At 55.4% G+C, this 13,821-nt stretch overlaps 1 protein-coding gene across 1 annotated transcript; it reads right to left on the bottom strand.

Moving 5' to 3' along the window:
- Nucleotides 1-1,537: 1,537 nt before the first annotated feature.
- On the bottom strand, nucleotides 1,538-3,905 carry RPL29 (ribosomal protein L29). The gene is made up of 4 exons (XM_028124462.2): nucleotides 3,829-3,905; nucleotides 3,372-3,416; nucleotides 3,015-3,079; nucleotides 1,538-2,037 (listed from the first exon to the last, which is right to left on the bottom strand). The coding sequence occupies exons 2-4, from the start codon at nucleotides 3,406-3,408 to the stop codon at nucleotides 1,654-1,656; spliced, it is 486 nt and encodes a 161-aa protein (XP_027980263.1). The 5' UTR covers nucleotides 3,409-3,416; nucleotides 3,829-3,905; the 3' UTR covers nucleotides 1,538-1,653.
- Between the last annotated feature and the right edge of the window lie 9,916 nt (nucleotides 3,906-13,821).

Genomic DNA, 13,821 nt, shown 5'->3' with positions numbered 1-13,821 from the left:
TCTTGTGGCCAGAGGGAAGTCCACAGCCTGGTTCTGTGGCCTGCAGGCTTAGTCCCGATAGTACTAACCCCTGCTCGTGCAATTCTGCCAAGGAGCCAGGACTTTGGCCAGCTCTGTCTGCTTTGAGCCCTCCCAGCAGCCCCTGGATGCAGGTTTCACTGAGCCCCTTTAGCAGCTCTGCTAGAATAGCTTGCCCAAAACCACATAGCTTGTAGGTAATGGGAGTCAAGATTTGAGACTCAAAAACTAGGGACACAAGGGAGGCTCTGCGTGGGAGCTGGAGGCTGACAGCAACCTGGTTGTGACCTTAAGTAAGCCTATTTGAAGCCCCTGACCTGGGGTCTGGCCTCCCCCTTCAGACTACAGCAGGATGATGGGAAAGGAGTCTTCACGCCCTGTCCTGGCCTAGAACACAAGCCTCACTGGAAGCCACCTGACCTGATGACCTCAGGCTGGGCCAAAGTACCTTCAGGACATAAAACCTGTTCCTGGTCCCTTTCAAGACCCCATCTATCTGACACCCGCTGGTAATGGACAGTTGGCCCCCCAGAGCATGCCAAGATCAGAGTCATGAGCTAGCAGCCCAGCCCTGGTTGGGCAAACTTTCTGGGGTCCTGCATGGGCTGCCTGGGTCCCAATGCTACTTACATCCCAGAGCTCCATGATCTCAAACAAATTTCCTTCCCTGTGAAACAAAGAGAATACCTACTTCAGAGGAAGAGGGACCATTTATCATGGGATGTACCTGTTGCCTCTTTAAGATTTGAGAGCAAGCGTGTGTGCGCATGCCATGTGGAGGGGGTGGCGAGGGGCAGAGGGAGAGAGAGAAGCAAACTCCCTCCGGAGCACGGAGACCAACTCAGGGCTTGATCCCACAACCCTGAGATCATGACCTGAGCCTGAAATCAAGAGTAAAAACCAAGAGTCTGGATGCTTAATCGACTAAGCCACCCAGGTGCTCTAGGAAGTGCAACCCTTTTGGAACCTCCCAAGTGCCAAGGTTGGTCCACAAGTTACACGACAACCATACTCAAGACTAGTTTCAAAGACTGCATGACCAGGAACGGTGACATGCTTGGCAGCTTCTACAGAAAGCCTCCACAATGCCTATGACTACTATACCACTTGCCTCACTAGCTGCTCTAACTTTGCAGAGGAGGAAGCAGCTGATCCAGGAGGCACAGTAAGGTCCGGCCCAGCTTTATCAATAAGGCAGTGCCACCACTGCCCTGCATCCCGGGGCCCCCAGCACAACCCAGAGTGATGGATGCTGGCTGTGTACACTGGACCGCCTCAGGCCGGAGTGCAGAACTCAGCAGGGTCCTTCTCTTTATCCCCGGGATAAACTTCAAGACTTATCAGGATATTTGGGAATTCTCCTTCCTCGCCAGACTAACCAATCCAGCAGGCTATGTGCCCCAGCCCCCCTAAGGCTCTCCACCATGTCTTTCACTAGGTCCCTTTCTTGTACTCCAGGGCCCCATTTCCCCCGACTCCCACCCATACCCCAGTCTGTGGACCACAGACACAGGCCAACTGACAGAGCCTGCCACAGGTTTATTTGTACAAAGAGCAAAGGAGGACACCAGCCCCGTGCAGATAGAAGCCCTGGGGTCACACCAGTCCTGTCCTCACACTGACAGACACAAGCCTCTACACTGGAGCCTTTGTGGGGGCCTGGGCACCTTTGGGAGCCGGAGCTGCAGCAGGAGCTGGAGCCGGAGCTGGAGCCGGAGCCACAGCCTGGGCCTTGGTTTGAGCCTTGGCCTTGGCCTTTGGCCGGCAGAGCCTGAGACCCTTGGCAATGCGGGCACGAGCACGTTTCCCGAGCTTGGGGTGAGCGATGTAGGCAAGTCGATTGAGCTTGCGGCTGCCGCCCTTTGGGATCTTGGGCTTGACCTCCTTGGGCTTGACGAGGGCCTTGATAGCCTCTGCACGTGCACTCATGGCCTTGGCGTTGTTGGCCTGCATCTTCTTCAGGCCCTTCTTGTTGTGCTTCTTGGCAAAGCGCATGTTCCTCAAGAACTTGGGGTCTACCTGGAAGGCAAGGAAAGGTACAGGCTGTAAGTGCAGCATGTGGGGCCCCAAGCCACCGCTGGTGGCCCTCTCCATAGCTGCACCAGGAGACTATTGGGGGCATAGACAGCATCAAGTCAAACTTAAATGCTCAAATACACACCCCTTACAAACTACCTGCAAAGAAACATGTGCTACAACCCCCAAAGCCACCACTCCACCCTGCTAATGCTACATACAGACCATATTTTCAGGGCTTTATGCCCAGAGCCCAACTGAGCTCAAAGGCCAAGCGCAGAAGGAAAGAACAAATGAAGGCTGTCCCAACAGCCAGGCTTGCAGGGCTGAGGTTTTCCTGAAACCCCTCAGGGCCATCCCCACCTCTTTAAAGGAAGGTGTCAGTTAAGCACCAAGCCTGGTCCAACAGATACACAGCAAATGAGGTTGAAAAAGAGACGAAGATGGGGAAACCGCGGTTCAGAGATTTAATGGTTCATTCCACAGACCAGAGACCAAGGGCACAGGGGACAGACAGGACCCCGTTCTCTTGCTTAGACCCTCCAGCCTCAGCCTTCTCAGCTGAGAACTCCTTGGCACAGCAAGGAAAGCTGCCCCCAAGCCCTGCATGAGGTCAGATCAAGGCCACAGGCTGGTGGAATACAAGGCTCTCACAGGGTACCTGGTACACAAAGGTAAGGCCACTTCTCTCCTTAAGTGTTCTGGATAAGCAAGGGGGACAGTCAAACTACCCTCCCGAGGCAGGTTACACCTGACTACGGAGTTACAATCTGGGCTGGGAAAAGCCAAGCAAAGGTTTATTATGGCTTTGGCAGAACGTGAAGTCCAGGCAAAAGCTGGCTGGAGAGAAAAACTGTGGGCTTTGGTGGTCCGGGCCAAGACGCGGGAGTCGCTGCTCAGGCAGATGCTGAAGCCGGAGAGAGATACAGGAGATGCTCTAGCTGTGCAACGGGGGCCAAACGGACACCCTCCTCACTCACCCCCTTAAGAGATTCGTATCTTTGTGACCGGGGTTTCTTGATGCCATTTCTGTGCCATTTTCGTGCTGCGGGGAAGCAAAGGTGTTAGACCAAACGAGACTTGCTCTAGTAAGACCACACATCACGGCTGGCCAGCCTGGGAAAACCATTATTTCCCAGAGCAGGTCTTCTCGAGAGAGGGAATAGCCCTTATCCCTGAATGCAAAGCACTGTGGGCATCTCAAGAGGACCCCTGGCTTCTTAAAACTATAACCCGGAGGTCATCCTGGCCGAAAACAAAGCCAGCCCCAGGCCCAGAGTGTCCCCAATCCTTGTCAGGGTCTAAAGTGAGACGGAGGCGGGGCCGGGGGAACTTACACTGGTTGTGCGTGGTGTGGTTCTTGGACTTGGCCATGTCTGCACCTGGGGGAGGAGAGTGGAGATCAGGGCTGGGGGCTCGCCAGGCTGGCTGGGCCTCTCACTGCCGCCCTGATCTGGAAGGACGTGGGGCCAGAAGCCAGAATGAAGCTGCAGCACAGGGGCCCCGTATCTGCGGCCTCCATCGGCCTCCACTTACTCAGCACGACCCCACGCCGGTCCCGGCCTCCCGAACTCGGGTAAGAGGGCCCTGGAACCAACCCGCCCTCACCAGACTGCGCTCTACCCCAAATCCGAGTTCTCCCTCTCCCATCCACTCCTTGAGAACCCACAAGCACCACCCGCGCCCTCCGCTCCCCAGAGCCATGCAGCCGGCCTCTCTGTCCTTCCCGGTTTTGCGTCCGGCCGCCGGCTAGGAGGCGCGGATGGTTCCAGATACCGCGCGGCCAATTCTCACCGAAGACCGCGGCTCCCGAAGCACCTCGGACCGGAAGAGAAAGAGAAAGAGGAAAGCCGCGGTGCAGCACGGGAAATAGGGTCGTCGAGGCCGGAAGGTACTTCTGGAAAAGTTTCCCCCAGCGCCGGGAAGAAAGGTTCCGAAGCCCGGGAGGGTATAAGTCGGAAGCGAAGGCGGTGTTATGGGCCTGGCCCTGCTTTCTGCAGGTTTTACGTACGCTTATTCCTCCTGGACCAAGCTCCTGGGACCCAGTTTTCGTGAAAGGTCCCGAAGACGAAGGGAGTCTTTGAGGGATGCATGCTAGGCAAGGAATGACAGACTCGTGCTCTTGAAAAGTACCCTTGGGGGCACCTGGGGGGCTCAGTCGTTAAGCGTCTGCCTTGGGCTCAGGGCATGATCCCGAGGTCCTGGGATTGAGCCCCGCATCGGGCTCCCTGCTCCTGCTCAGCAGGGAGCCTGCTTCTCCGTCTACCCCTCCCCCCTGTTCGTGATCTCTCTCTCTCAAATAAATAAAATCTTAAAAACAAAACAAGCATTCATGCTTGGCAGGAAAGAAAAAAAGCCCATGGGTTTGGAGAGAAGTGAATGATAGGGAGGGAGTTGCCAGGGTTAGGGGAGGCAGAGTTTATTTCCAAAGCAAGGGAAGGCCTTTGAAGACTTTCAATGACAAGATCTGCCTTGTGTCTTTGACAACGCCCTCAGCCCCCACTGCTGTGTGGAGACTGAACTGTGTGTGTGGCGGGGGGAGAGTTGTCGGGAGGCAAGGTCTAACTCACTTTGGATGTCCAATAGGCGTATCACATTTAATGCATCTAAACAGAAACATCTGGATCACTGGCCTCCTCAAAACAAAGCAATAAAAGCCCTGTCCCTCCCAACCTTCCCCATTTCTGTGAACAGTACCAGCATTCACCCAGATGTTCAAGCCCAAAACTCAGGGGCTACTCTGGCCTCCATCCTCTCCCTGATCAGCTGCATCCCAAGTCCAGTGTAACTTATACACTCTTCTCCACACCCACTGCCCCGGCTCGGTTCCAGGTTCCCCCAGCCTGCTCACAGCTTCCCCGTCTACCTCTGCCCCCTACAGTCCATTCTCTGCACAGTAGCCAGGGGTACTTTTCTTTTTTCTTTCCTTTTCTTTCTTTCTTTCTTTCTTTCTTTCTTTCTTTCTTTCTTTCTTTCTTTCTTTCTTTCTTTCTTTCTTTCTTTCTTTCTTTCTTTCTTTTTCTTTCTTTCTCTTTCTTTCTTTCTCTCTTTCTCTCTTTCTTTCTTTCTCTCTTTCTTTCTTAAAGATTTTTGTTTATTTATTTGACACAGAGAGACACAGCGAGAGAAGGAGCACAAGCAGGGGGAGTGGGAGAGGGAAAAGCAGGCTTTCTGCTGAGCAGGGAGCCCAACGCAGGGCTCAGTCCAAGGGAGCCTGATGTGATGTGATGTGGGGCTCCATTCCAGGACCCTGGGATCATGACCTGAGTCGGAGGCAGACGCTTAACAGACTGAGCCACCCAGGCGCCCATGAATGCTTGTTCCGACTTCAGGGCCTTTGCACTTGCTATCCCCTCCCTCTGGACTACCTTCTCCCTGCTCTTTGGATGGCGTGCTTTCTTGGAGAGGCCTCCCTAGGATGCCCTATCTAAAATAGATACACTCCACTCCATCTCCCCAGTTGTTTTCTGTCCTATCATTCTCTTTGCTTCCTTCACAGAACTGTCCAGACTCTAATTCTGTTCTTTACTTACTTGTATATGTGTCCATTGGCACAAGAGCCATGAGTTCAGGACGGTTTGGTCACTTTTCCTTTCCCATTGCTTGACATAGCACTTGATGCAGAACAGGAACCTAGTAGACCCCAGCTGCATGGACAGTTCTTTGGCAAAGTGGATTCATGGAGTGACAGGAGCATATTGCAGAGAGTTGGGGAGTGCAGGGGGGAAAGAAGGATACGGAGACCAGACATGGCAGTGACACCTTACCAAAGCATTCCTGAGAAGGGGGAGAGAAATCTGGCAAGTGTGAGTCCGGAGAAGGAAGAACACGTTTAGACGCTGGCAGGGGGACCTAGGGCCAAGAAACGGTTGAGGCCAGAGGGAAGGGGTCCAGAGGAGCAGTCCTGAGGGCTGCTGAGAACAGGACGGGGAGCCAGTGGGCAGAGGTGGGGGCTGTGGGAAGTAGGGATGGCACAGTCTCTGCCGGGGAGTCAGGACCTCGGCTCAGGGAGTGGGAGAGGTGGGCCTGGAGGGTGGGACAGGGAGAAGAAAGTTTGACTGCTGCACCCTTGAGAAAGAGGAGCAGGCAGGGTAGGGGCCGGCAGAGGGGGCTGGAATGACTTTAAAGGAAGCAGGTGGCTCCACCGCGTGGCCTTCCGGGTGAGCAGAAGCTCCCACAGTGAGCTCCTAAAAAGTGAGCAGTGACACCTGCTCGGAACTCAGTTTTGCCAGGCTCTTATGACAGTGGCAGAGCAAGCAGCGAGCAGAGAGCTGTAGTCTGATGGCGGAGGCAGATTCAGAGAGGTGATGGTCACTCACTGACGTTGGAGCTGCTAGAGGGATTGGCCCAGGGTGAAATCCTGGCTGCCAGGCAAAGGCGGAGCAGTGACAAGAGCCAGGGCCTTTGACGGTGATCTGAGGGGACTTGTTCCGGGGCCAAAGGGGAACATGACCTTGGAGCAACTGGCCTGCCATGCTTTTCAAGGGAGGAAAGATGGTAGGGCTTGCCATATGTATAGGGATAGTTTCCTCTCTCTCTCTTTCTTTCTTTCCTTCCTTCCATAAAAGCTCTTTTGGGGCGCCTGGGTGGCTCAGTCAGTTAAGTGTCTGCCTTCAGCTCAGGTCATGATCTTGGGATCCTGGGATCGAGCCCTGCATTGGGCTCCCTGCTCAGCGGGGGTCTGCTGCTCCCTCTGCCCACCACCTCCACCCCTGCCCCATTTTTGCTCTTTTTCCCTTGAGCTCTCTCTCTCAAATAAATAAATAAATAAAATCTTAAAAAAAGAAGCTCTGTTGTAACCTGATTTTATTCATTCAGTCATAATTCGTGGACATCCTTCCTTGTTCATGAAAATCTTGGTAATCCTATTTTATTTTACACATTTAAAAACATTATTCTGGGAGTGCCTAGCTGGCTCAGTTGGAAGAGCATGAGACTCTTGATCTTGGGGTCGTGAGTTCGAGCCCCACGTTGGGTGTAGAGATTACTTTAAATAAACAAACAAACAAACTCCCCCCCCCACATACATTTTTCTGAAAGAGGTCAGTAGAAACATCACCAGATGTCAAAGTAGTCTCTGACACAAAAAAGGTGAAAAACTTAACCCTTCCTCCAGGGTTCACACACTTCTACCCTCTGTGAGCGAGCAGCTCTTGCCCCATCTCAGGTCCATGTGGAGGCCTGGGTCCACTTGCCATCCTCTGTGGCCTCGCCATGGGCAGAGCTACTCGCTAGACTATGCAGAGTGTCTATCCTCCAGGCCCCTTGCCAGTGTCTTGGGCGCAAGATGGAGAGGTGAGCCTCGGGGGCCAGATGAGCCTTCCGCTGGGCGGGATGTGACCCACTGTGCCATGTGACCTGCAGTGGCAGCGTCTTGCCCAGGCCTTGTCCAGAGCAACAGCCCAACCACAGCCGAAGTAGGATCAGTGGGGCCCACTCAGCAAAGTAACAGGGTCGAAGACATCCGGGGTTGTTTCTGCTGTGCCTAGCACAGCCCCAGGTACATGCAGGGACCTGATAAATATTTGAGGAATTAAATGTACACATTTCACAAATCCAGGCAGATGGCAGAATCAGGAGGCAGGAAGCCAGTCAGCCTGGAGGGATTTCACAGAGATAAGAGTCTGCTCTTCTACCAAGTCAGGTCTCTGCTCTCTAAGCCTCAGTCTGAGCGTAACCTGGGGACAAACACAATAATTGCCTCACGGGGTAAAACTGGATACTTTGAGCAAAGCACTGGACACTGGGCTGAGTACACATTAGGTGCTCAATCATTGTCAGTCCCAACCATGCTTTTTCCCTACAAGGCCTCTGGAGAGGGGGACAAGGCTTAGGGAAATTGTCAGTGGCAGGTGAGTGCTAGAAATGAGGACAGGATCCAAGGGAGGGCCAGGATGGGGGGAAGTGACAGTCCTCAGGGGTCCTGGGTCCCCCCAGTCCTGCAGTTCCAGAGAGACAGGGACCCCCAGTGTGCCCAAATAAGAGGGACTGTGAGTGGATTATCAGAACCGGGATGCTTTCTTTGTAGAAGACTGGGGGACAGAGAAGAAGAGCCCCTAACCATTGGATTAGAAATGCCCAAGTGAGGGGCACCTGGGTGGCTCAGTTGGTTGAGCGACTGCCTTCGGCTCAGGTCATGATCCTGGAGCCCCGGGATAGCGTCCAGCATCGGGCTCCCTGCTCGGCGGGGAGTCTGCCTCTCCCTCTGACCCTCCCCCCTCTCATGTGCTCTCTCTCTCTCATTCTCGCTCTCTCAAATAAATAAATAAAATCTTTAAAAAAAAAAAAAAGAAAGAAATGCCCAAGTGAGAGGCCACCTGGCACTGGGTGGTTCCAGAAGGCCGAGTTGTGACTGAGGGAGGCAAATACCAGCTCCATGGATGAGGATCATCTATGCAATCAAAATTTCCCCCAAACCACGAAGCAGTGAGTTTCCAGAAGCAGTGAGTTCCCTGACACAATAGGTGTGTCAGCAGTGGTTTAATTGCTGAGGATGGAGGATGAAGTATGGTTTAGAAGGATGGGGGATACAACTCTTAAGTTCCCTTAACTCTGGGAGTCTGGGATGCAAAGCCCCTGGAGAAGGAAAGGTGGTGGGCAGGATTTGACGCCAGGCTGGGGCTCAGGACCTGGCAGGAAGAGAGCACAGTTCAGGTAGAGGCTTAGAGGCGCAGCCCATCCCTCAGGTCACTGGGTATGCCTTCAACAGCCCCAGGCCACTGACTTTCCCTCGGGGGGGGGGGGGGGGGGCCCCTCTGGCCCAGGAGGGCTGCAGTGTGGGCAGCCGGGAATGTGAGCCTGTTGTCCACATGGCGGCAGCACAGGCCCGTGGATGGAATGATGCAGCTGCTGGCAGGCTGGAGTTCCCCTCTCCTGGGAACCCTCTGAGCCTCCCCAATCTCTCTCTCTCTCTCCCTTTTCACACACACACACACACACACACACACACACACACCTGCTTCTCCACCCCCCCCCCTCCCACCTATGGATCAAGCCTCGGTCTGCCCATTCTTGGCAGGTGATCCGGGGTAAGTTGGGTCCCCTGGCTCCAACCAAGCTCTTGGTGGTGATGGGGGTGGGGGGGGGTGTTTTCCCCAAAGAGAGCTCAGGGCAGAGAAAGCGAAGCCTGTGGGTACCGCCCCTGCTGGCCCACCTCAGAGTGACTGGAGGACATGGTTTTGGCATCAGGGGGGCTTGGGTTCAAAGCTGACTGCCACCCACCCGCAGAGTGACTTCACATCTCTGAGCCTCAGTCTCCCCATCTGTAACAGAGAGGGAGAACCGCACCCAGTGCTGAGCAGGCAGGAAGTATCCCAGAGCCTGGCTGTGCGTTCGCGGACCTCACAACAGCCTTGGGGGGGGGGGGCGGTGGTGATGGCGTTCTCGTTACTGTAGTTCACAGATGGAGAGACAAGAGTCCTTGGGCATGACTTGCTAGAGGTCCCACAGCCACATGGAGAACTGCTGTGGTCCAGATGCCCACGAGGACCCGGAGAAGCATGGGATGGTGTATGCCCGGTGAGGCCATAGAGGGAGCCCTGTGACACTGACTCCCCTACCCCCAGGTGACCTGGGAGAAGCCTGGGGCCTCTATGGTCAACAGATGTCCCAAGTGGGGGCATCCTCTGGGCTACCCCCTGCCTCGGCTCAGACCCACTCACCCAGGACAGGCCTAGAAAGGACCGGGTGTGGTGGTGGTGGCAGTGACCCTGGGAGGAGGCAGGGGTCAGTTGGCCTCGGGCGGGCAGGGACTGGCAGGATGTGAATGGAGGAGAGGCTCAGGGGCTCAGAGAACTGACTTGCGGGGTGGGGGGTGGTGGTGGAGTAGGTGCATGTGAGGGGGCTGGACAGGGCCGCAGGAGGATCATGCCCCCATGGGGTGGGGTGGGGGAGGTCTTGGGAAGGCTCTGGGCTTGCCATTGTCTCCTCCCCATTTAGTGCTTCAGTAAAACCCCCTCCAAGGTCCCAGTACATCATGGATGGAATGAGGGAGAAGGAGGCCCAGCCCTGTTTAGGGAGGCACAAGGGACACCGGAAAGAGCAGAGGGGAGCTGGGGATCTGAGGAGGGGCACATTCAGGAAGGCTGGGGACCCTAAAGGGCAAGAAGGGCTTGTGGCCATAGGCATTGAGCTTTGGCCCAGGCACACGGCCCTATCCCAGCTGTGTCACTGGGTAAATCCTTCAACTTCCCAGGGGCTGCCGCTCACTCCCTTTCCGCCCCTCCTCCATGGAATGGGTTCAGCCACTCAGGCTGGGGCAGATGCTTGCCATGCAGCAAAGAGAAAGGATGACCTCGGGATCCACCCAAGAGATCTGTGGATGGACCCCAAGCTTGAAACCCCTTATGTTTGCTGGACCTGAGCTGTGGCCACCATCACCAGGAGCATCTCCTGTGCACAGAGCCTGGAGGGCTGGGAGGAGAGGCAGCTGTAGGCCTAGCACACCAAGACGTGGAACAGAGAGGGGTCCATCCAGGCCAGGAGTCTCTGGAGGTTGGAGGAGGAACCTGGAAGTCTTCCTGGCAGAGGAGGCACACTGTTGGGCTCAAAGGCGGGGAGAACAGGCAGAGGTGGGGCGGGGGCGGGGGACTCTCTGGCACCAGACCCCAGCTGATCAGGGCCTCCCTGAGCTGCACCCTCAAAGCCCTGGGGCCTGGCCCACGGTGGGTGTCCCCACCTTCCCAGCACACAGCCCAAGTCCAGGGCTCCAGCAGCGAAAGGGGCCCCCTGCCGGGGCGTGGAGCCAGGAGCTTTGCCTTGCTCATCCCTGGTCCTCGCTGGTCCTCGCCGTACCCTCAGAGCGGCTTCTCTCGCTACTCCCATGCTGCAGGTGGGGAAGCCGAGGCTGAGAAAGATGAAGTGACTTGCCCAGGGTCACCAGCTTCTCCTCCGTCAAAGCCACTTCTGGAAGCTCTTCTGGGCTTGGACCCCGCCTAAGACTCTCACACGGGTGACAGCTTCGGGAAAGGAGGGCGATGCCTCTCCTGAGGGAATGACCCTGGGGTAGAGTGTGCTCTGGACCCCACAGCAAGTGGCCGAGAGTGGGGGGCCTACCTCTTCCCCGCAGGACAACACTGGTGAGTCCTTCCTCTCTGAGCCGGCCCCACGCTTGTTCATTAGCTGGCCATCACATTCCGGCCCGGCCCATCCACTGGGGAAGGTTGGAGAGTACGACCCAGATCCTGCCTGACACTTAGCAGCTGGGTGAGTTGGAGCAAATACTGAACGCCTGTGGCTCATTGTCCCCTCCTGTAAGACTATAGGATGAGGACACTACCTCCCTGCCAGGTTGTGGGGAGGCTTCAGGGACCCGTTCCAGCCAAGCACTTACCAGGGCCTCTCCCATGGTCTCTGTCTGACTCAGTAGCCCTCCTGGGACCAGGCTTAAAGCAACCAGAAGGCCAGGCAGGCAGCATAGAGGTCCTTCCCCAAACCCCAAATCTTCCCTGGAAACAGGGAGGCTGCCCTCCCCCAAGGTGCCCTGCCCAGGGGGAGAGAGATGGGAGAGCGGGGCTGCCCTGGGGTGCCCTGCTCACTGTAGGCAGGCTGAGGAGCAGCTGCTGAGCAGTGGTGGCCGTGAGGGGCGTGTGGAGACCCCCGCCACTCCTGGCAACGAGGCCGCAGCTCTGGGAGCCAGCAGCGAGAGCCCGGTGGGCCTGAATGGGCCTGTCTCTGCACAGCTGCCTGCCTGGCACGGGCCTGGCAGCTCTGGTTTTAATCGTTTTCCACAAGCAGCTCCTGGAGGTGCGGGGGCGGCTTCCCCTTGACTTGCGGCTCCTGGAGGATGAGGCTTGGCTAAATATAACTTGAATTGCTGTGCTCCCACCCTAGCGGGAGGAGGGACCTGGGGGCTGCGGGGGTGGGAATGTGGCAGCAGCCTGGAGAGGGGGTTCCCTGAGAGGAGATGGAGAAAAGCCGTGCTGGTAGGTGGGCAGGGGTGCAGGATATTGCAGGCAGCGTGGCCCTTTCTCACCTCCTTCCCCGGGAGGCCTGCTCCCGGAGCACGGTGCTTACGGAGCAGAGCTAGGGGCCGAGGCTGGCCTAACCCCTGGACTCGCATCATGGAGGGGGACCAGCCCGGCTGAGGTGGTGGCAGTGGGCTCCTTCCAGCACAGAGTCTGTGTTGGAGGAGATCCCCTCCACATACTTTCAGGGCAGGAGCCCCCTCCACTCATTCCGGCCTGGACAGGGGCTTAGATCGGGGCTCCTGTTCCCTATTTCTCCCTTCCCTGCCATGAGCCTCATTTGAAAACTGGGTGCAAATGCAAGATGAAGCACTTGACTCCTGGGCCTGCTGAGGCCTCTCCCGATCCCACCTCCTCCATCAGTCTGGTGAGACTGGGCTCCCTGTCACCCCCTCGGTGCAGGACTGAGACGGACTCTCCTCAGAGCAGGTGGGGGCTGTGTGAGGGTCCAGGAGGCAAGATTCTTAATACACTCAGGTAGGGAGGAGTCGGGTAGGGGTGGCACACACGGGAAAATTCCACCCACGAACAGCTCTCAAGAGCCCACAGGGCACCAGGCACTATTGATACTGGAGGGGATGCAGCCAGAGCGAGACCGACAGGAATCCCAGGCCTCAGTGAGATTAGGTCTCGCAAGGCAGATCTCATTCCTATGCCTGTATTGTGGGGTCGGTCACCGGTGGCCATTATATTATTATACATTGTCACTTCCAGATATTCTTTTACATTAAACAAATATTGTATTTAAACAGATAGATAAGGAATAAACACAAATTGAATTGATTTCTCCCTCAAAAAAAAAAAAAAAGAATCCCAAAGTGGGTGAGCTCGGGAGGCTCTCTCTGCTTCCTCACCCTGATACTCCATCACATTCATCCAGTGGGAGTCCCATCCCCTGCACCCCTATCGCCCCTCCAACCTCCCGTCCCAGTGAAAGATCCCACAAAGTCATTCTCTCACTCATTGGCAGGCAAGGGTCAAATTTGGCTTGGGGTACCAGACTGGTAGGTGGGGCAGGATACCCGACCTCTGGGAGAGCCAGAGCCAGTTGGGAAGATAAAATGCAATAGAGAGGAATGCAGAACCTGGGAAAGATCCCTCCCTTGGCCCAGGGCTCTTGCACTACATTAATAGAAGCAGAGGATGCAGAAGACGGGAGGTTAACATGTTTGCTCTGTCTCAAGCTCTTCACGTCCACTTGGAGGGCTGAGTCTGCTGGCTGTTCGTCCATCCATCCATTCATCCATCCGTACATCTATACAACCATCCAAACAAAAATCTACCCTTCTACGGTAGGCAGAATAATGGCCCTCAAAAGATGCCTACATTCTAATCTTCAGACCCTGTGAATATGTTACTTAACATGGCAAAGGGGAATTAAGATTATGGATAGAATTAAGGTGGTTAATCAGCTGACCTTAAAATAGGGAGATTATCCTAGATTATCTGGGGGTCCCAATGAAATTACAAGGGTCCTTAAGAGTGGAAAAGGGAGGGGCGCCTGGGTGGCTCAGTCATTAAGCGTCTGCCTTTGGCTCAGGTCATGATCCCGGGGTCCTGGGATGGAGCCCCACATCGGGCTCCCTGCTCCACAGGAAGCCTGCTTCTCCCTCTCCCACTCCCCCTGCTTGTGTTCCCTCTCTCACTGTGTCTCTCTCTGTCAAATAAATAAATAAAATCTTAAAAAAAAAAAAAAGAGTGGAAAAGGGAATCAGAAGAGAGAACATGATGGCAGCATGAGAAAGACTCATCCCAACATAAAATAATAGGATCATAGGACAAGGAGAGTGAAGCGCCTCTCGAAGCTGGAAAAGCAAAAAGG

The sequence above is a fragment of the Eumetopias jubatus genome, unplaced genomic scaffold (genome assembly GCF_037043125.1).
Source record: "Eumetopias jubatus isolate StellerSeaLion01/CBP00866 unplaced genomic scaffold, mEumJub1_p1.0 scaffold_1, whole genome shotgun sequence".
NCBI lineage: Eukaryota > Metazoa > Chordata > Mammalia > Carnivora > Otariidae > Eumetopias > Eumetopias jubatus.
This window is presented reverse-complemented; position numbering and strand designations above follow the sequence as displayed.